Source organism: Haematobia irritans, chromosome 2 (assembly GCF_050003625.1).
Source record: "Haematobia irritans isolate KBUSLIRL chromosome 2, ASM5000362v1, whole genome shotgun sequence".
In the NCBI taxonomy this organism is placed as follows: domain Eukaryota; kingdom Metazoa; phylum Arthropoda; class Insecta; order Diptera; family Muscidae; genus Haematobia; species Haematobia irritans.
This window is the reverse complement of record NC_134398.1, coordinates 100,511,711-100,535,468: the sequence shown is the minus strand read 5'-3', so window position 1 is coordinate 100,535,468 and position 23,758 is coordinate 100,511,711. Positions and strand designations below refer to the sequence as shown.

The following is a 23,758-nucleotide window of genomic DNA, read 5'->3' as shown; positions in this document are numbered from 1 at the left end:
ATGAGACACTGGTGAATATTAGAATTTCTAGGAGCCCTATAAAAGCAATATTTGGTTTTTGTGTGAGTTGATAGAAATATATTGTAAGATATGGCGCTTGATTCTGTAAAGGAGCTTTTTGGTTGGGATGGTGAAAGGAGATTTTAAGGTATTTCATTATACAAAGGAATTGTTTTTATATACGAGAAAGGGTTTTTTTTTTTTTTTAATGTACGAGAAAAAAAATACATTACTTTTTCGAGGAGGGTGGCTCGGAGGGGAGTATGCATAGTTTTGTAATAGCCCGGGTTATTATGCCCAATTTTGTGCGAATATCCGCCACTCTAACGTGGCCGTCTTTCCCTGGATATATTCGTTTAATTCGGCCTAACCGCCACTCACAAGGAGGAAGCAATTCATCCTTAACAACGACTAGCTGTCCAACAGTCACATCTTCGTTCTCATTTTGCCACTTATGTCGCCGATGGAGCTCCTTCAAATACTCGTCTTTCCATCGACGAGCGAATTGATGTTGTAGACATTTGAGCTTGTCCCATCTGTCGACCAATGTGATCTCTTCCAAAGGAGATTCCGGAAAAGCTATTAATGGGGCACCTCTGAGGAAGTGGCCAGGGGTTAAGGCCAATATTTCATGGGGGTCATCGGTCATGGGAGATAGTGGCCGAGAGTTCAAGACAGCTTCTATACGCACAAGTAGTGTAGAGAACTCTTCGAACGTGTATTTGTAATTTTGTGACACTTTGCGAAAATGGGTTTTAAATGACTTGACTCCTGCCTCCCAGATTCCTCCCATATGGGGGGCATTTGGAGGAATAAAGGACCAATTAAAACCGTGGGATGCATATTTTTCAGAAATGTCCTTAGAAGACGATTTTATAAATTGTAAGAAGTCATTTCGTAGTTTTCTTTCGGCACCAATGAAGTTGGTACCATTATCGGAAAAGAGTTGTTTGGGAAGACCCCTTCGGCCAACAAACCTGGTGAAGGCTGCCAAAAAGGAATTGGAGGATAGGTCAGAACATAATTCAAGATGCAAAGCTTTTGTACTAAAGCAGACAAATATGCAGACATATCCTTTGTGATATGCTGCTTGACGAATTATCGAGGTCTTTATAGAAAAAGGACCCGCGAAATCTAAACCTGTGATATTGAACGGCAAGGAGAAAGAGCTTCGTTCTGTTGGGAGAGCAGCCATAATTTGAGACTGCGTCTTTTGCTTGTATATAATACAAGTCTTACAATTTCGTATGCATTTTTTGATATTAGATCGCAGCCGTGAAATATAATATTCTTGCCTTATTGTTCTTATCATGAGAGAGTGTTCTGCATGCATGAGAAGATCATGTATAAATGATATAAATAATTGAGAAAATTTAGATTGAACAGGCAGAATAATTGGATATTTTTCATTATATGAAAGATCTGCATTTACTAATCGTCCATTGACCCGTATAATGTCGTTTTCATCAATAAAAGGATGTAGGGGAAAAAGGGAACTTTTCTTGTTAACATTTTTCAAATTTTTTAATGAGTGGTACTCTTGTGCATAATAATGTCTTTGTGTTAAAGAAATTAGCCTTATTTTGACGAAATTAAATTCTTGGGAAGAAATTTTGTGGGTTTCAACGAGGGGGTAGTTAAAACCTTTTGATAATTTTGAGAAAAATCTGAAAATATAACAAATAACACGAATCGCCTTATCACATTTTGAAAATCGATCTAATATTTCAAATTCCTCATTAAAATTGTGGAACACAATAACTTTTTTCATTTCGGGGGGATTTTCAAACGATATTGTGGACTTTGGCCACTCCTCGGGGGGGTTTAGTAGCCACATGGGACCATGCCACCATAAGGGGTTATTTACTAGATCTAGTGAGCTGCACCCTCGTGACCCCAAATCAGCTGGATTGTCAGAGGAACGGACATGTCGCCAGGAGCAATTGCCAACATTACGAATAATTTCTGCGGTCCTGTTCGCCACATAAGTTTTCCATGTACTTGGTGGTTTTTCCAACCACCCCAATACAATGGTAGAATCGCACCAAAGAAATAAATCATTACTATGAATTGGGAGTGATGAGATGATTTGTTTTGCCAATTTGTAGAGAGAAGGGCTCCGCAAAGTTCCAATCTTGGAAGACTTATTGGATCTATCGGGGCAACTTTAGTTTTTGACACAAGAAGATTACACTGGACTGAATTTTGATTATTAAAACGTAAATAAATGGTAGCACAATATGCCTTCTGCGAGGCGTCACAGAAGCCATGTATTTGAGTTTGCACTTGAGGGGAAAAGTAAATATATCGAGGAATTTTGATATGTGGTAACTGGGATAAATCTTGAACGAATTGGTTCCATTTTAACAATGACGAGGGCTTTACATTTTCATCCCAGTCTGTTCCCTCTAACCATAGCTGCTGTAAAATCAATTTTGCTTGGACAATGATTGGGGAAATCCATCCAGCAGGGTCAAAAAGTTTTGATGCAGCGGACAATATTTGTCTTTTGGTTATTTGCTCAGAGGGAGAAATTACATCAATTTGGTAAGAAAACTGATCAGTGAGAGCGTTCCATTGAATGCCCAGTGTTTTCGCAGAGCTGGTCTCATTGAATTTGAGAAAATTTGAATCTAATAGACAATCCTTTGGGACAGAATTTAACACCTCAGGGGTATTTGAGGTAATCTTTTTTAAAGGAAAGCCCGCTGAATTGAGTAGGGCTCTTAATTGACAGAGGGAGTCAATAGCAGAATTTATGTCATGTCCTCCAGAGAGGATATCGTCAACATAAATTTCCTTTTGAAGAATTCGAGATGCTGCGGGATGGGTTTCCGCTGAATCGTAAGCCAACTGCAATAAAGTTCTTATTGCTAAAAATGGGGCTGAATTAACACCGAATGTTACGGTTTTAAGAGCATAGTCCTTGATAGGACTTGTAGGATCTGGTCGGAAAAGAATCCTTTGGAAATTGGTGTCAGTGGGGTGTACCAGTATTTGGCGGTACATCTTTTCGATGTCGCCGGAAAATACGTATTTGTACAAACGCCAATTCAAAATTAAAGTCGAGAGATCTAATTGAAGGGATGGACCAACATGCAATGTATCATTGAGTGAATTTCCTGAATATGTTCGCCTGGAGGCATTAAAAACCACCCTTACTTTTGTGCTGCGGCTGTCGGGCTTCAGCACAGCATGGTGGGGGAGGTAGTATGAATTAAAAACGCCATTTTCTATCATCTCTTTTGAAGATACTTCTTCCATATGGCCAAGGGATATGTACTCTTTTAATATGTTTTGGTACGAATTCGCCAATTCAGGATTTCGTTTGAGAGACTGTTCCAATCGTATGAATTGTATTAATGCAATAGGACGAGAAGGACCCAATGGAATATTTCGTGGGTATTCCGATTTAAAAGGGAGTTTGACAATATAGCGTCCACTAGAATTACGAGTCGTTGTTTGTGTGAAAAAGGATTCACAATACTCATCGTCGTCGGATATAGTTTTTTGGGTAGCGATTTCTTCCTGTTCCCAAAACAATCTAAGTTGTTTCAACAATGGGTCTTCGGAAGTTTCAGTGGCTCCAATGGAAAATGTCGAAGATTTTCGAGTTTCAAGGGGTCCACTTATAATCCAGCCGAATATGGTGGCTTGTGCCAAAAGGGAATTTGACAATTTTTTTACACCATCTAAAAGTAATTTTGGGATGACGTTGCTACCAATCAACAAGTCTACAGGACCGGGAGAGTAAAAATTTGGATCTGCCAGATTCAAATTAGAAATTTCGCTCAAATCATAGTCAGATTTTGATACAACAAAATTCGGCAATAATCTCGTTATTTTAGGCACAACAATCGCTTGAACGACGAGAGTACAATCATGGTTTGGAGAATATAATGTGAGGTGACACAGAGAATTGGAATGCGCAACGACATTACCGCCCATACCCCGAATTTCAAAACTTTTTGGTTCTGTTGGAAGCGATAAACGTTGCTGTAAACGTCTAGAAATAAAGGTTTTTTCAGAACCTTGGTCAAGGAATGCGCGAGCGCTGAATGTGTCTCCATTGTGGGTAATGGACACGATTGCTGTTGGCAAAAGAGTATTTTCTGAGAGTTGGTTATTGTTTGAGATGTAATTAGCTGAAGTGCGAGTGACGTTTTGGTCTGATACATGATTAGAAGTTGATGGTTGTTCAATTGCCTGATTTGTATTTACTGTGGCTGTGGAGTTTGATGGAGGTTTAGGTGGAGATGATTTACTGTTCGAATTAGAAAAATGCAAAAGTGTGTGGTGATTTTTGTTGCATGTTGTGCAAAGAAATTTGCTTTTACACTCGTTACGCACATGAGTATAAGAGAGGCAATTCAAACAGATTTTATTATCACGTACAAAATTGCTACGAGCTTGAGCATTCATATTGAGAAATTGCTGGCAATTTTTGAGGGGGTGACTCATCTGACACATTTTGCAAGGGAAGTTTGATTGGCTTTCAGTGTTAAAGGCATGGACATCTGACTCAGGTCTTTTACGAGATGTCGATTTGACACCCTGAATGCTGTTGAGCCTTTCTACTACTTCGTATCGGTTAGACAGAAACGTGTCCATTTGCTTCCAGCTTGGAAGATCTCTGTGAGATTTTAAAGATTGTTCCCACAATGAAAGGGTTTCATGGGGAAGTTTTGTAGAGCACACATATACGAGGATTGGATCCCAATCCGATGTAGAAATTTGCTGGGCTTTTAAAGCAGCAAGACAATCATTTATCGTGGCTTGAATGTCCTGAAGAGCTTCGCTGCTCTCGGACGAAATAGGTTTTAAATTGAGGAGAACCTTTAATTGGTTATCGACCAAAATGCGTCTATTCTCGTATCGAGATCTTAACGCTTCCCAGGCCAGCGAAAAGTTTTCTCCGCATAGCCTATATTTTTTAACAATGAGCGCAGCTTGTCCTCTAGTTTTTGGCCTAAGGTGGTACAATTTCTGTACTGCAGAGAGCTTGGGATGTTCTCCATAAACCGCGGAGAACATATCCCTGAATGAGGGCCATTCTTCATAACTTCCATAAAAAATTTCTGTGTCACAAGGTGGTACTTTTAGACAAGGAATTGAGCTTGATACTTGGTTTTCAATCAAAGTGGTGGAAGGAGTTATAAGGGCCTTTTGGGCGTCTAAAATCTTAGATTTACATGACAGAAAATCGTGTGTACATTTGGAATATTTTTCCCTGGAAGATTCTAATATTCCCTGTTCAGTTTTCGGATCCGTACTTAAACAGAGTTGTTTGTACGATTTTTGAAGTGCAGCCCATCTTTCATCAAGTTCTTGAAGAGCTATCTCAAGGCGTGAGTCAGATAGATCTTCTGCCCTGATATCGCCGAAATTTGCACAGAATGTGACCAAATTGTCGGAATCGAATATGAATTCACTCATATCGATGGCGTAAAATGTATGAAAACCAAAATATATTTCCCAATAACTCAAATCCAATAGTGATTTAAAATGGAGACAAACGAAATTTCGGAGAATAATATTGACTTTTCATTTGTATAAAAACAATATTTTCATAAAAAACTTGAACCAAAAAATGATAAAAAAACGGGTTTTGAGAAAAAGGTTTCAATTTTCAACAATGGACAAAAATCATCGATTCTTAACGATTTCCATATATTATGTATATTTTTCCAAAAACACGAGAATTCATAAATATATGATAAAATAGAAATGGGTAAAACGTAAATCAAAAAATCGTGAAAAAACGTTTTTGAGAAACAGGTTTCAGTTTTCGAAAAAAACCATCGATTGTGAACGAGGTTCGTATATATATTTTTTTCAAAAATATAAAAATCAATAAAATGTGATTAAAACTTGTAATAAAATAGATTAATAAAAATTCAATCACAAATGTTTAAAAAATTTGTTTACGAGAAAGGGGACTCAGTTTTCAACAAAATTCCTTAAAACCATCGTTTGTGGTCGATGTCCATATAAAATATATATATTTTCAAAATATAAAAATTGTAAATATGTAATAAAATACATGTAAAAAAATATCCAACAAGTATATATAGTTTTTTTTTTTTTTTTAATTCGTATTTCGAGTGAAATTTGTCCTTCACAAACCACTGTGTTGCAAACAAATTGACTTAACTGTTCCCAGTTGTAATTTCACTTTGGAAACAACTGTTCCCAGTTGGCAAATGTTAATGAATTATAAATATGAAAGATATTTTATGTGTTTCTGTAATTATGTTTGATAAAATCGCTGTTATGATTTTTTGTGTTAAAAATATGTTTTCTTCTATCGCTTGTATTCTTGTGTATGAGATATTTGAATAAATTAATTTATAGTGAGAGTAATATTTTGTACATAACATTAGCGAGTTCACAAACCAAACCGATAAACTTGCTCACTCTTTTCTGTTTATTTCGTTTTCACAAATCGCTGTTGTGATTTTTTTATGTTAATGGCGAGAGGGAGTATAACACTTGACTTGTTAATAACATTAATTATTGGTTCGATAGTTTTAAAGACACAGATTTGTCATTGAAAAAATCGAAAACCAAATGGAGTTGTTGTATATATATATTAATGTTATCAAGTAAAAATTGATATGTAGAGAAATATATGTGGACTGTAATTTTTTATGAATTTATGTCAAAAAAATGTGAGACTTACGTTTAATGAAATGTACTGCTCTGTAGATTTGTGGGGTGTTCTTGAGATGGAGATTTTTTTTGTTTTGGAAATTGAGAACAGTTAAAATTTTGCAACAAAAGATTTTTGGCGGGACAACAGTATACGATTATGTAAATTATTTGTTGTCCCCCATGCACTTTCACACTAAAATGTTCAAATCAAGGCACAGATATAAAAATGAAATCAAAAATGTTGTTCACTTTGTTGGAAAAAACACTTTATATATCGTCCAACACTTGTAACAATTTTTTTATTTTTCTGTTAATATTAACAAGTGAATATCAAAAATTTTGTACCTTCACTATTCTCACTGGCTTAAATTGCGATTTACAGTAATGATAAAACGTGTTTAACAAGAGTTGTCAAACATGACTGCGTTGCAATTTTTTGGGAAGCTTAGGTTGCCAGATCACTAGGAAGGCTCGAATGGACCATGTTAAGGGTTTTGGGGAATTTAAACCCTTTGTGAATATAAACTTAGACAGTTTTATAAAAGACCTAAGTTTAGTGAATGTCACAATATCTGGCAAAGATATTTTCAAGCTTATTGGAAATTTCCGTGTCCGAGGTGACACTTGATTCTAAATCGATTTTATATAAAATCTGTGATGAAACACAGACCAACAAATCCACTGGAATGTGGGGGAAAGATTTGAGCCACGGGATTGTGGGATATTACCTTTTTGTGCAACCAAAAAAATATAAAAAATGCTCCTTTATAGAATCACTTACATATGTATTGGTTTTATTTTATGTATCAGGGGGACGATGTGGTTTGGTTAACTGCTGAGACTAAAAAGAGATCTCAATCTATGTCGTTATTTGACAGGTCAACTCGCTGGACTATAAAATTGAGTAAAAACTGAGTAAAAAGAGACCGCCACATTTAACATCTGTCCGACAATAGAAGGAGAAAGACTATATTCTAGTGGATAATTTGCAGATACAGAATGATTCAAATTCATAAAATTCTTAATAATATCTAATATATACAAAATCCATAAAATTTCCAAATTCACAAACTTTCCAAATTCATAAAATTGCAAAATTCATAAAATTACAAAAATTAATAAAAATTAAATGAAAAATTAGAAATTATAAAAATGTGAAAACGTAACTTAAAAAAATTGAATGAAATATTCAAAAAAAAAGTTTTAATTGCAGTAAACACCAAATCCTTTTCTCTTGGGCATGCCAAATACAGTTCAGATGCCTTCTTTCGAATATACACCCAGAAAAAAGTGATCACTTCTTTAAGTTAAAATGAACTCATTGTAAAGAAAGTTGAACTTCGTATAGCGCCAAATACATTTTTATTTGATTGAACGATGTTGAACATATATTGGTTAACATTTTCCTATATTTATGTACCACTATACTACAGAATGAAAAAATTTAACTGAATTGAATTCATATATGGAATGATTTTATTGAACTTCTTTCATTCATTTGGAAAAATCTTACATATTTGTGGTAAACCTTTTACTTCAAAATTAAAACTGCTTACCTTCGTTTTTATATTTTATTTATATAGACATTTTTTCTTCAATAAAAGACATGTTTTATTAATATATTAAATATATTTATTACGAATTAACAGCATCGACTGGCCTAGAAATATTATTTCCAATTTCCATGTAAAGTTACCAACTGTAAAACGTAATTCTTTTCTTCTTCTTGTCCCTTTCACTTTTAATAAGATACTGCGTAACGATTTTGTCCTCCTTTTACAATTTCAATACCTAAAAAAAAAATCATAAACCAATTTTTTCACAAAAGGTTAGCGTAACTGTATGAATGTTACGTAATAATTGATTTCAAAATGAAGACGAATGAAGGGGTTGTTGTTCTGTTGCTGTTTTCTTTCTTTATGCACCACCACGAACATTGATAGACTTATTGTTTGTTATTTATGTTCAATAATTTTGAAAAAAAGACAAATGTTCACACTAATTTAAAATAAATATTTAATTTGTTATTTATTATATTATTTTACTATATTATTTCTTAACAATCTCTCCGTATACCATAACAACGCGATTCCAACTAAAAAAAACAACCCACGCGCAAACATATTACAGGTAGATAAAAGAAATATAGGAAAATTTCCTATATTCTAACAAGTGTGTTTCCTTAAGTTTTGAGTGTGTTTTCAGTTCCTCGGAATGTTCCTATGGCCAGACACCCATATTAGGTGAATATTGTACTGCTCAGCCATCTCGTTGAGAGATTTGCGGCAGCCGATGGCCGTTTTCGAATTAAGGAATACAGACACCATGGAATTTATTGCAGGTTGACCATCTGCGTATATATTAATGCTAAGATTTGTTGGAACATAACTCCAGGTCTTTAGAATATACTCCGAAACCCACTTGTCCATCAAATTTGGAGCCATCAGTGTAGAAATCTATATAACGTTTATCCCCCGGGGTCTGTGTGCATCAGACCTCACTGTTGCGAAGTAGAGTTTTAAACTTTTTGTCGAAAAGCGGCCTCGCCTTGTCGGCTGCTGAAGTGCCGGCCACCAGACTACAACGCCATATAGCATTATAGGTCTAACCACGGCCGTGTATAGCCTGTCCAAAATAACGCCAAGGTATTTTGCACACCCACCAAAGGGAATATCAATACCCGTACGGATATGGGATTACCCGTGGGAGTTTTGCGATCTTTGCAATACATGACTAGTTCTGTGGGCGAAAGACCATTCTCTTTCGCCCATTTCTCAGTCATCCGGAGGGCTCGCTGTATAATATCTCTGATTGTGGATGGAATTTTCCCCTGACTGCTAGAGTTTCATCGTCTGCGTATGCCACCACTTTTATTCTATCTTTTCATAGGGAAACCAGAAGGTTGTTTATAGCAATATTCCAAAGAAGAGTTGGTAGAACTCCTCTTTGGGGAGTGTCTCTGTTCACATACCTTTTGTTAACTCCACTTTTCTTGAATATATGCTAAGTTTATACATCCTTCATATATCACCGTCAACCAAGGGATAATTCTGTCAGTCACTGCTGTAACTCCGGAGTAATTCCATCAGGTCCGGGGGGTTTGAATGGTCCAAAACTACTTAAAGCCCATTTTTCTAGATTCCTATACAATTTCCTCGATAGGAAATGACCGCTCAGGCTCTGTTGCTGAAAATGTGTGTCGGGAAAATGTGTGTAAGGAAACCTAGAGCGGAGTTAGTGGATGCTAGTACCTTCCGTAGTCTGGAAGCCTACGACGTATTCTCAATACTGCTACAGTTATCATTCCAAGAGTTATGCTGAGACCTTCCCAGTTCTCGTTTATATCCTCTCAGATTCATCTTGTAAGTGTCCCAATCCTCCGCAGCTCTTGTGGACTTTGCTCTGTTAAACAGCTTCCTGCAGGATTTCCTCATATTACTTAACTCCGTAGTCCACCATGACGGTCGATTTTTCCCCTAGGACATGCGGCTTTTAGTGAGATGTTGAAAGCCTTTGAAATCCGCTCCACGGTTTGTTCGATATCCTGCACAGTGCTTATATCTATCTCTGCTATTTCTGGTATCATCATATTGAACGTATCCCTATACATATGCCAATCAGCTTTCCCCACATTTGGCAGAAATAGGGTCTTTGATGTACGAACAGCCAATTTGAAACTAATGTAACGATGATCTGAGAGCTATGTTCTCTCAAAAATTCAGTTATCTTATCATTAAGTTCCGAAGAGGCCAATGTGACGCCCATTTTTGGCGACGAAGGTTGGTGCATCTCCCTTATTGCAAACTACCAGGTTAGTACGCAAAATAAATTATATTAGCGACTCTCCCCTTATTAGTATCACTACTTAACGGCGCATGGAGGCATCTCTCTATCATGTTCCATGTAGACCGAAGATACCCAATATTTGCATTTGGCTATCTCTAGACTGGCTACGACAGTGTCTGCATTGCTCAATGAAGGAAGCAGAAATAAGTTTGGTTAGTTTTTGGCAATTATACATGCTCAATTTATATCTTCACCGGTATTGTGTAAATGTTTAAAACCCGGAGTACTTAATTCACAGATCTTTTTCTTATATACATATGGTTCTTGAATAAGAACTGTATCTATGTCTCATTTCATCTGGATAGCTTTTAAGGCAGCACAAGGGCTTCTCTATTCAACCGTCGAACGGAACGGACGTCTTTTTCAATAGCGGATAAACTCATCATAATAGGTACCTACTAAGAATTTCAAGTGTGGTGGGATATTAAGCCACCATGCAGCGAAATTCCAAGTCATCCACTGGGTTGCTAACTTCAGGGCCCAGTGAACGGGTATCGACTGGAGTTATAAATCTGGGCAATGACCAAGAGTTAGGCCCAATTAGTCGACCTGTAGACGGGTCGACAAGTGGCGACACTCTGACAAGTCGAACTTTTTCTAAGGTAACGACATCAAAAGGAGGTAATCCCTCACGAAAGAGATTCAAGGAACGCAGAAATGCTTTGTTTATCCTAACGAAGTTAGGATCAGTCGACCCAAGCACGCTGTCGGCTAAACAAAGCGATTCCTTAAAATGGGCTCAAGGAATTCTTGAGACTGGAAAAAGGGAACGATCGCAGGATGAGCTGCCATCCTCCAATAGGGATCAAAGATCGTTTGCCTCAGTTGCTAAAGACAGCCTTGTGATGGCTATAATTAATAAAGGAGCATTGGACGGTATGGTTCCAAAGCAAAAATGGGGGAAATTGAGAATGCTCTGTCTGTCGTCTACTCACAGGTGCTGGAAAAGTTTCCCGGCCCAGATCCTCGACACCAAGAGGCTGGTTGGTATCAAGGACGATTTAAGCTAGTCGCATTTGAGGACCAGAGGTCTATAGAATGTTTTAAAGCTGCTCTGATACTAATTGGTGAACTTTGGGAAGGAGCTGCTCTAGAGTTAGTCGAGAAGAAAGACATACCGGCTAGACCTAGAGCACATGCGTGGATACCTGCAAACCCTTCTGACCCTGAATCTTTTTTAAATAGGCTGAAACGATGCAATCCAGATCTTCCAACAGCTGATTGGAAGGTTGGCCGTTTGGATGAAGTGGATGGACCAAGACGGCATGCAGTGTTTATATTGAACACTCAGTCTTTGCCACATCTAGCGAAGTCTCAGGGCCGTGTATGTTATGGCTTTCATTATATCCAAATGAAGGTGTATAAAAACGATCAGCTAAAGGATTCAGAAATGGACAAGCCTCTGTCTGAATCAGAAGTAAGCGGATCCTCTTGCGAAGTCGAGGGAGATACCAAAGTTGAAGACATGGATAGATACCGTATGCGTGAACTCACCAAAGTTGAACCTATGGTTATTGCGAGAGTCACCGAGATCTCTGAAGAGAACATTCTTGATGACTCGATTGAAGCGGCTGATGTGACGGTTGCTGAAAATCTCGATGGTCCTACGGATCCTCCAGATAAATCTTCATCATTGTAAGGCTGCATGTGCTGCCTTAAAAGTTCTCCTGATGAAAGGGGACATAGACATAGTTCTTATTCAAGAACCATACGTTTATAGAAACAAAATATGTGAATTAAGTACTCCGGGGTTCAAACTATTGCAGTATAGTGGTAATGATGTAAATCGAGCCTGTATAATTGCTAAAAACGAGCTTAACTTGTTTCTGCTTCCTTCAATGTGCAATGCAGACACTGTCGTTGCCAATTTAGAAATAGCCAAATGCAAATATTGGCTATCTTCGGTCTACATGCCTCCATGTCCCATTAAGACCTTAGTTGAGGAGTCACTGAAAACAAAGACGAAACTAATTATGGGATGCGATGCGAATGCGCATCATAGTATATGGGGAAGTAGTGATACTAATGCAAGAGGAGAGTCGCTAATAGAGTTTATTTTGCGTACTATTCTGGTAGTCTGCAACAAGGGAGATGCCGCAACCTTTGTCACTAAAACCAGGCAAGAGGTTTTGGACATCACCCTGGCCTCGCAAGAACTGAATGACATGGTATCTGAGTGGCAGGTTTTAAGTGAACACAGCTTCTCAGATCATCTCTACATCAGTTTCAAATTTGATGTTCATACCACCAAGACCACATTTCCGCCAAATGTTAGGAAAGCTGACTGGAATAGGTATAGGGAATCGTTCAATATGATGATACCGGAAATAACAGACACAAATATGAGAAATGTGCAAGATATCGAACACGCAGTGGAGCGGATTACTAAGGCTTTCAACATCTCACTGGAAGCTGCATGCCCTAGAGGGAAGCCAAGGGGGAAAATGGAGGTCTACGGAATTAGGTAATATGAGGAAATCCTGCAGGAAGCTCTTTAACAAGGCAAAGTCCACTAGAGCCCCTTAGGACTGGGATGCTTACAAGAAGAATCTGAGAGGATACAAGCGAGAACTGAGAAATGCTCAGCATAACTCTTGGAATGATTACTGCAGCAGTATTGAGAATACGTCCGAGGCTTCCAGACTACGGAAGGTTCTAGCATTCATCAACTCCGCTCTAGGTTTCATTAAAACATCAGAGGGCAATTGGACAACGTCCAGTGAGGAGACGCTGGAGGTAAGCAACTTTTAGGAGCATATAGCTTCAGATTACTGGCGGATCTGGAAAGCGTTAACTTAAGCAGTCTGCTAATGTTTTTGGAACAATCTGGTTGGTTCAACAAAGAAAAATAATCAAGAAGGTTCAGCGGTTAAAACTAGAAGTGCCCATATATAATAGGTACTTTTAGTTAATGTGGTATCACAATGGACTGAATAGTCTAAGTGAGCCTGCCACTTTAACCTAACCTAACCTAAGGCAGCACAAGCTGCGTAACAATGGTGGAGATTTATCTGGAGGAACCATAGTACCATCCAAATTTTCAAACACCGTCACACCAACCTTTTCCATTGAGTCATCAAGGGATTTCTCTTCACAGTTCTCGGTAACTCTCGCAACAATCCGCGGTTCAGCTTTTCTGAGATTTGAGCCTGTAGAAAATTCCCGCATAGGATGTTCGTCAATGTCTGCAGTCTCTTTCGGGATCGCAAGGAGATTTTTTCACTTCTGAGTCTAACGGAGGCTTGTTCGTTTCGGAATCCTTTGGCTGATCGCTTTTGTATACCTTCATATAGATATCATGAAAGCCATAACTTACACGTCGTTGGGTCTGGGCTAGATGTGGCAGTATCTCAAATTTCAATTTCCATGTCGCCCTTTTTAATTTTGTAACATTTTAATATATCCAAAGTGCAAAACAAGGACGAAAGTATAATAATAGCACTGTGCTGCCCTCTACCAAACTTACATTTTAATGCGAATACCAACCCAGTTGAGCGAATATACTTTTCATTGCTAATGAAGCTAATATTTTAATTTTGTTTATGCAGTTGTTTTTGATTTTTATTATGATTCAAGAAAAGTTCATTAGCAAAATAAGACATGCATTTTTTATGGACAAAGATAGGGATGCCAGACGTGCTCTTTTTTTTACAAAATGTGCTCTTAGAACAAGTTAGGCCAAAAGAACACGCAAAAGTGCTCTATTTTTAGTTAAGTAATCTTTTTATGCTCTTTGTATGCATCACAACAAATATTACTCCAACGCGATTCAATAAATGGTAAAAGTAAACTGAACATATGTAAATGTCACACTACGAGATATTCCTACGCCTTTATTTTCTAATTAAATAGTGTTTTACTTTATATAACAGAGTCAAAGAAGAGCACGCCGATGTTGCTTCTTCACTTTGTACTCTGTTCTAAATGTAAACATTTTCAATTTCTCACAAAAACACCAAACAAATTACTTTCAAAATATTGTAAGAAAATTAGCTTGAGTTGAAAGTGGTTTATTTTATGTATATGATATGAACCTTTTTTAAATTTTAAATGAATTATTATGGAATTAAATGTTTTTATTTTATTTGAAAAAAATGTGTTCTTTTTTTTCGTATGTGCTGAATAAATTATAAACTGAGTGTGCTCTTTTCGCCTCTTCAAAATCTGGCATCCCTAGACAAAGTCGATGTCGAATGTTTCTACTCTCTTTTAGTTGGCAACACTTTTCGGATGATTGCAATTTAGGGCACAAACATGCAAAGTTACTTGAATTTTCAGTGCAGATCACAAAAAAACGCAAAAAAATATTTCACATAATGTAATCTGCATAAAACGCCAAAAATACAGATAACTGAATTTGATATGCAGAATTATTATGATTTCTAGAGGCTTTCAAGGTCATGAGTTTATGTATTATTTCATATTTTTATCCTACGTTTCGATGGGGATTTCCATCTTCCTCAGGGATTTACTTTATTGAAATATTTAATCATGACGAACGATTAAATTGTATAAATTATTATTCTAAGTGTAATGCCACTATTGCAGCACAATATTAACAAATTTTAAATAATTGCACAACTAACATGAAAGTTAACCTAAGCTATCACAGTTGTTGTTTCTTATGGCTACGATCACAGTTGGAAGTAAACTATACCATTTTAATTCGACTTTAATTTGTTTTCTTTCCTTTTTTCTTTTGATAAAACACCTAATAGGGCTGTTTTTTTGCACTGGTAACCAGTGCTAAAAGAAAACGCAAAAATGGTTTCAGTTCAAATTTCGATTTTGATTGGCAACACTTCAAACAGCTGGCCACACCAGCTGTCAAAATCAAAGTTATTGTTTACAACTAAAAATACGGGGTAGAAAATTAATAATCAATTTAAACCAATTCGGCAGCGGTGTGTACCAAAAACGAAAGAGTTATTATTTCGCGTCAATTCGTCGAAATGACCTAGGATCTCATTGAGGATTTGCTGGCAAACTTTCTAAACTAATGATACGCGGACACAGATTCAGTCAGGGCAGAGTCCCTTGAAAAAAAGCAATTTTTTTAATTTCGGATGTTCCAATGGACAGTATTCTTTTGCAAATGGAAGGCAACTCCAAACAGAATATGGGCAGCATATAAGTTGAAGAGTTAAAAAAAATTGAATCGTTACACGGATGAAAAAGGCTGTTTTTCATATGTTTGGCTATAAACATTATATGTTTGGAACACAAATTTTTAAACACAATATTTTTGAGTGCAAGCATATAATGTTCATAAACTAGCATAACATGTTTGGGACATATATGTTAATATGTTAGAACATATTATGTTTGAGACATAAAATGTTTGTAAATATAATATGCTTGGATGCAAACATATATTAATTTAGAAATAGCCTATAAACATATATGTGTTTAGTAGCTTGGAGCGCTATTTAACAGGGAGCGATATTGAATTAAGTTGGTGGTTGTTGCTTGTTATTACAAAATTAACATTTTATTTTTCCTTGGGCAATTGATCAGCTACTTCTTTGATCCTTACAATCTGTGTGGTCCGCTGTTCGAATCCCCGTCCGGCAAAAGGTAAAATTAAAACAAAATCATACAATTGAATAATTTCTTCTACAATGTTTGTATTACAGAAAAAGGTGCTAAGAACTAAAAAATCTCGTGGAAGTGAGAAAGATGTGGGGGAATATACAATTGGGCAGAAACAAAATTTTGAGCATTCAGGTCGAAAACCTATGTTGTTAGCACCTATATTACCTGTTTATTTTCATAATTCGTTATGATTGTAAATATATAAATAAATGAATAAAATTTTGAGCACAATATTGTTTGGGAGAATTTTTTTTAAGCATATAATATTTTTGGGTGCAAAATGCTTCCAAACATATTATATGTTCACATAATAACATATTGTTTTTTGGAAGACAACATTATTGAATTTGGATGCAAAAATACAAAATGTTTGGAACTTAGACTACCCAAACATATATTGTTTAGACTAATATGCTTTTAAACATATTATATATTGGAAGAGATCAAACATATAAATGTTTGGGCAATACATAAAAATGTATATGCTTGAAGCAAAATATGTTTGGGAGTATATGTTACAGAAGCGATTTTTTGTGAGCGTGTAGTAAGGCATTTATATAGAAAAAATATTAAAATAAAATATAGAAATGATTTTAGAACAAAAAAAAATACAAACCACCAAGAAATCCAGTGGACTGCTTAATTTATTTATCCCAGAAAATATAGAAATATATAATGCTACGGTCGACACACAATGACGTTAATGATTAATAAATGTTGAAAAAACGTTGGCTCTAACATTATTCTAATTCGATTCGAATTAAAAAATGAGTATGTTAACATGAAAGAAAATTTAGTTTGACTAAGGTCAACTTGGCTTTACTAATTATGAAAATAATTTAAAAATTAATGAAATCGGCTTCAAATTTCTGCCTTTATGCATCCTTACAACAAAGCAAAAAATCGTTCGAAAAAGATATCTTTCAACATTTTATTTTAAAGACGATTTACACTTGAAACAGCATTTCTACTTGAAGTGGAGTCTGAATGTGGAAATTGAAGTTATCTTTAACACATTGTTAAAGATCTTTGATAGCGCATGAATCAGTACCAAAATCATTAGTACAGAGACAAAATCTTTGGAAGTGTAAAGACAAAATTTAAAAAAATTTATTTTGAGACGTTTGATCAAATTTTTGTGGTTATTTAGTATGAAAAAAATGCTTTTTCATCGAAACAAATGATTTTTATTTATTTTAGCACTTTATTTTAATAGGTACAATATTATATTATGATCATATTTGAGACATTTTTCCTTTGAATAGTAAGTCGGATTTTGAAATGTTTTAAATTTTTGAATTTTTGAATATACTTGTTGTTGTTGTACACGCTCACAAAAAATCGCTTCTGTAACATATACTCCCAAACATATTTTGCTTCAAGCATATACATTTTTGGGTATTGGCCAAACATTTATATGTTTGATCTCTTCCAATATATAATATGTTTGAAAGCATATTGGTCTAAACAATATATGTTTGGGTAGTCTAAGTTCCAAACATTTTGTATTTTTGAATCCAAATTCAATAATGGTGTCTTCCAAAGAACAATATGTTATTATGTGAACATATAATATGTTCGGAAGCATTTTGCACCCTAAAATATTATATGCTTAAAAAATTCTCCCAAACAATATTATTTATTTATTTATATATTTACAATCATAATGAATTATGAAAATAAACAGGTAATATAGGTGCTAACAACATAGGTTTTCGACCTGAATGCTCAAAATTTTGTTTCTGCCCAATTGTATATTCCCCCACATCTTTCTCACTTCCACGAGATTTTTTAGTTCTTAGCACCTTTTTCTGTAATACAAACATTGTAGAAGAAATTATTCAATTGTATGATTTTTTATTTTATTTTAATTTTACCTTTTGCCGGACGGGGATTCGAACAGCGGACCACACAGTTTGTAAGGATCAAAGAAGTAGCTGATCAATTGCCCAAGGAAAAATAAAATGTTAATTTTGTAATAACAAGCAACAACCACCAACTTAATTCAATATCGCTCCCTATTAAATAGCGCTCCAAGCTACTAAACACATATATGTTTATAGGCTATTTCTAAATTAATATATGTTTGCATCCAAGCATATTATATTTACAAACATTTTATGTCCCAAACATAATATGTTCTAACATATTAACATATATGTCCCAAACATGTTATGCTAGTTTATGAACATTATATGCTTGTACTCAAAAATATTGTGTTTAAAAATTTGTGTTCCAAACATATAATGTTTATAGCCAAACATATGAAAAACAGTCTTTTTCATCCGTGTATGGTTGACCTTTTAGTATAATTATTTGTAGAGTTTGTAAAGCTTGAGGTCATGTTGTAATAAAACAAAATAAAATCTTAGTTTTTTATAGTGTTTTATTTTTAATTATTTCCAATATTTCGAACACCATCGTTGTCCGTCCTCAGGGAAATTATTTTTAACAAAAGAAAATAAACACAAATTAACCAAGCAGAAAGACAAATATTTAAAAGTTATGTTACAGAAATTTTTTTTACTAGGACCTTTACATTTTTAATATTTTTAATGATACAAAGTGACTTGCTCGTCACTGCTTTTGAGTTTACACTAAACACTATTACTTTTTGCTGTATTTTTTAACTAGGTTTCTGATAAACTATCATTCAAACCACCCTCGCAGAATGATCGTGAATACGGCAACCAATTTCATAAAGAGGGTATATAACATAAGTGAGGTGAAATTCGAACAAGAAAACGACATGAAAATACGTACTATACTCCGGATGAACGATTTCCCACACAATACAATCACAGATTTAATTAGAAGAGCAACAGATAACAGAAATATAATTTCTGCTGAAAGGGAACCAAAGACATATAAAGGATTGATATACATACCAAACTTCTCCGAACGTTTCAGTAATTCCAAAATGTTCAACAAAGAAAAGTACCAAATTGCTCAAAAAACTCACAACACTGTCAACAAATTCTTTAGTAGGACAAAATCAACAAGTATATACGGCCGTAAGTTCGACCAGGCCGAATCTTATGTACCCTCCACCATGGATTGCGTAGAAACTTCTACGAAAGACTGTCATCCACAAATTTCAACTCACTCGGATGAAATTTGCTCCTCGAAGAGGCTCCAAAACCAATTCTCGGGATCGGTTTATATGGGGGCTATAAATGATTATGGACTGATATGGACCACTTTTGGCATGGTTGTTAAATATCATATACTACCACCACGTACCAAATTTCAACCAGATCGGATGAATTTTGCTTCTCCAAAAGGCACCAGAGGTCAAATCTGGGGATCGGTTTATATGGGAGCCATATATAATTATGGACTGATAGGAACCAATTCCAGCATGGTTGTTGGATACCATTTACTAACATCACGTACAAAATTCTTCCCATTTCAACCGAATGGGAAGAATTTTGCTCTTCCGTAGGTCAAATCTGGGGATCGGTTTATATGGGGCCTATATATAATTATGGACCGATATCGACCAATTTGTGCATGGGTGTTTGAGGCCATATATTAACATCACGTACCAAATTTCAACAGAATAAGATGAATTTTGTCTTCCAAGAGGCTCCGGAGGTCAAATCTGGTGATCGGTTTATATGGGGGCTATATATAATTATGGACCGATATGGACCAATTTTCGCATGGTCATTAGAGATCATATACTAACATCATGTACCAAATTTCAGCCGGGTCGGATGAAATTTGTTTCTCTTAGAGGCTCTGCAAGCCAAATCGGGGGATCGGTTTATATGGGGCTATATATAATTATGGACCGATGTGGACCAATTTTTGCCTGATTGTTAGAGACCATATACTAACACCATGTACCAAATTTCAGCCGGATCGGATGAAATTTGCTTCTCTTAGAGCAATCGCAAGCCAAATTTGGGGGTCCGTTTATATGGGGGCTATACGTAAAAGTGGACCGATATGGCCCATTTGCAATACCATCCGACCTACATCAATAACAACTACTTGTGCCAAGTTTCAAGTCGATAGCTTGTTTCGTTCGGAAGTTAGCGTGATTTCAACAGACGGTCGGACGGACGGACTTGCTCAGATCGACTCAGAATTTCACCACGACCCAGAATATATATGGGGTCTTGGAGCAATATTTCGATGTGTTACAAACGGAATGACAAAGTTAATATACCCCCCATCCTATGGTGGAGGGTATAAAAATTAAAACAAACGATAAATCGAATGTGGTGTATAAGATCACATGCAATGGAGACAAGCCCGCCATATGCCAGAAGGTATATGTCGGTACTACAAAAACTAAATTAAAAACCAGACTCTCTGGTCATAAATCGGACGGCACTTTCAGCACATTGTACAACGACGGGACATCAACCCAATCTGCATGATGTAGATATTTTAGCCCAGGAGAACAATCACAAAAGGAGATATATGTTAGAAATGCTACATATTATAAATGTACCGACGGAAAAAAGAATAAATTATAAGACTTACACGGACCACTGTGCGCATATATGTAGAAACATAGTTAAAAAATACAGCAAAAAGTAATAGTGTTTAGTGTAAACTCAAAAGCAGTGGCGAGCAAGTCACTTTGTCTCATTAAAAATATTAAAAATGTAAATGTCCTAGTAACATTTTTGTAACATAATTTTTAAATATTTGTCTTTCTGTTTGGTTAATTTGTGTTTATTTTCTTTTGTTAAAGTTAATTTCCCTGAGGACGGACAACGATGGTGTTCGAAATATTGGAAAGAATTAAAAATAAAACACTATAAAAAACTAAGATTTTATTTTGTTTTATTACAACATGACCTCAAGCCTTACAAACTCTACAGATAATTTTTGAATATATATAAATTATAGAAAATGTTATTGAAATTATAATGAAAATAAAAATAATAAAACTAAGATTTGAATGCGAAGTTGTTGCTTATTAAGTCCATTTTAAAGATTTCAAGGACTAAGGGAACTAACGACAAAAACTTTTTTATAATTTTATCAGGGTATTTTATGCACCCTGCACCATGGATTGCGTAGAAACTTCTATTAAAGACTGTCATCCACAATCGAATTACTTGCGTTTCGGTAACACTTGCAGAGGTAGCTTAAACATTCATAACATCGTCTTCTAAATTATATGTTGGTCCATAGGGGGTATATTTTAAAGAGCCAGAGCCGGTATGTTAAGAGCCAGAATTGAAATATGGGGGTCCATTTATACTTATGAAATGATATGGACAAATTTTTGTGTGATTGGGGATCGGCTTATCTGAGGGCTATATGTAACTACACGCTCACAAAAAATCGCTTCTGTAACATATACTCCCAAACATATTTTGCTTCAAGCATATACATTTTTGGGTATTGCCCAAACATTTATATGTTTGATCTCTTCCAATATATAATATGTTTGAAAGCATATTGGTCTAAACAATATATGTTTGGGTAGTCTAAGTTCCAAACATTTTGTATTTTTGCATCCAAATTCAATAATGTTGTCTTCCAAAAAACTATATGTTATTATGTGACCATATAATATGTTTGGAAGCATTTTGCACCCAAAAATATTATATGCTTAAAAAAAATTCTCCAAAACAATATTGTGCTCAAAATTTTATTTATTTATTTATATATTTACAATCATAATGAATTATGAAAATAAACAGGTAATATAGGTGCTAACAACATAGGTTTTCGACCTGAATGCTCAAAATTTTGTTTCTGCCCAATTGTATATTCCCCCACATCTTTCTCACTTCCACGAGATTTTTTAGTTCTTAGCACCTTTTTCTGTAATACAAACATTGTAGAAGAAATTAATCAATTTTATGATTTTTTTTATTTTAATTTTACCTTTAGCCGGACGGGGACTCGAACAGCGGACCACACAGTTTGTAAGGATCAAAGAAGTAGCTGATCAATTGCCCAAGGAAAAATAAAATGTTAATTTTGTAATAACAAGCAACAACCACCAACTTAATTCAATATTGCTCCCTGTTAAATAGCGCTCCAAGCTACTAAACACATATATGTTAATAGGCTATTTCTAAATTAATATATGTTTGCATTCAAGCATATTATATTTACAAACATTTTATGTCCCAAACATAATATGTTCTAACATATTAACATATATGTCCCAAACATGTTATGCTAGTTTATGAACATTATATGCTTGCACTCAAAAATATTGTGTTTAAAAATTTGTGTTCCAAACATATAATGTTTATAGCCAAACATATGAAAAACAGTCTTTTTCAACCGTGTATAGACCGATATGGATTTTGGCATGCAATGTACCAAATTGCAACCTAATCGGATGAATTTTGCTCCTCCAAGAGGTTTCGGAGACACGGTTACCAAAGTTGGTAGAATTCTATCAAAAATGGTAGATTTTTTACTGTTTGGTAGATTGGCAGGATTCTTGATGTTTTGGTAGATTTTGAAGAATATTCCTCTCTAAACATTTTGTATATAAATAAAATTTTGACAAAATATTCAATAGAAAAAATTTTGACACATTTGTCTACAGAAATAAAATTTTGACAAAATTTTCTATAGATATAAAATTTTGGCAAAATTTTCTATAGTAATAAAATTTTGACAAAATTTTCTATAGAAATAAAATTTTGACAAAAATGTTTATAGAAATAAAATATTGACAACATTTTCTATGAAAATAAATTTTTGGTAATATTTTCTATTGAAATAAAATTTTGGTAAAATTTGCTACACTTTTAGAAAAATATGTTTCTCATATGTTCCGATACAAACAAAATGTGTTTCGGGCACAATTTTAAAACACAATATATTTAAGTGCAAGCATGCAATGTTCCTAAACTAACACAAAATGTTTGTGACATCTATGTTAATATGTTAGAATATATTATGTTTGGGGCATGAATGTTTCATAAAAATCATATGTGTGAATGCAAACATATATAAATTTACAAATTTCGACTAAACATACATATGTTGTGATATTTTATTCAAAGCGACAGGGAGAGTATAGAGAAAGAAATAGAGATGGAAAACGTGAGAGTTGACGAAAGATATCAACATAACACAGCGAAAGAATCAAAAGAGAACAATTTCTGTGAAACCGCTTGTATGTTGTTTCGGAAAACTGTTTTATGATAAGGCCAAAAATTTGATATGCTTAAGTCTAAATATTATTTAATTTGAATAAAGAGAATAGACATTCGGAACCAAGAGAATAGACATTTGAAAAACAAACAGCATATGTTTTCGCCTTGAGAGCAGCATTTTATATATGTGTGGACATGTGTTTTGTTTATCATTTTGACATTATGGGCACAATTTTTTCTTAGTTCGTTAAAAGAAATCAGGGGTCTTCACAAAAATAAAGAACGGGCTCTATACACTTTTTAGAGTTCGGACAATAAAATGAAATAAGGAGGAAATAGTGAAAATTACACAGTAAAATGTGTAGAAACAAAGTTTAGTTCCCCTTTATTAATAAGTAGTCCACGAGGAGTTGACGGACACATTCAAATATAAAAGCGGGCATTAAGTTCGAGTTTTGCAGCTAAAACAATTTAAAAAGTTTTTTTTCTTTAAAATGAATTATTAAAGAAAAATAAAAGGCATTTTACAGCGATGGTGTTAAATGCTAGTAAAAAACTGTTCACGCCTA

The 23,758-nt window shown here is 35.0% G+C and overlaps 1 protein-coding gene across 6 annotated transcripts in view; it reads right to left on the bottom strand.

Annotated features, from left to right (window-relative positions):
* Positions 1-23,758, bottom strand: part of LOC142225870 (pseudouridylate synthase RPUSD2-like) — a 515,296-nt gene that overhangs the window by 23,198 nt on the left and 468,340 nt on the right. The window contains exon 11 of one of the 6 annotated variants that reach the window (XM_075295720.1): positions 8,212-8,445. The exons of the other annotated variants lie outside the window; for them this stretch is intronic. Coding sequence (XP_075151835.1) covers positions 8,431-8,445 — 15 coding nt within the window. The 3' untranslated portion in view covers positions 8,212-8,430. Of the gene's footprint in view, positions 1-8,211; positions 8,446-23,758 lie in introns of those variants that run through there. 6 annotated transcript variants of the gene reach the window in all.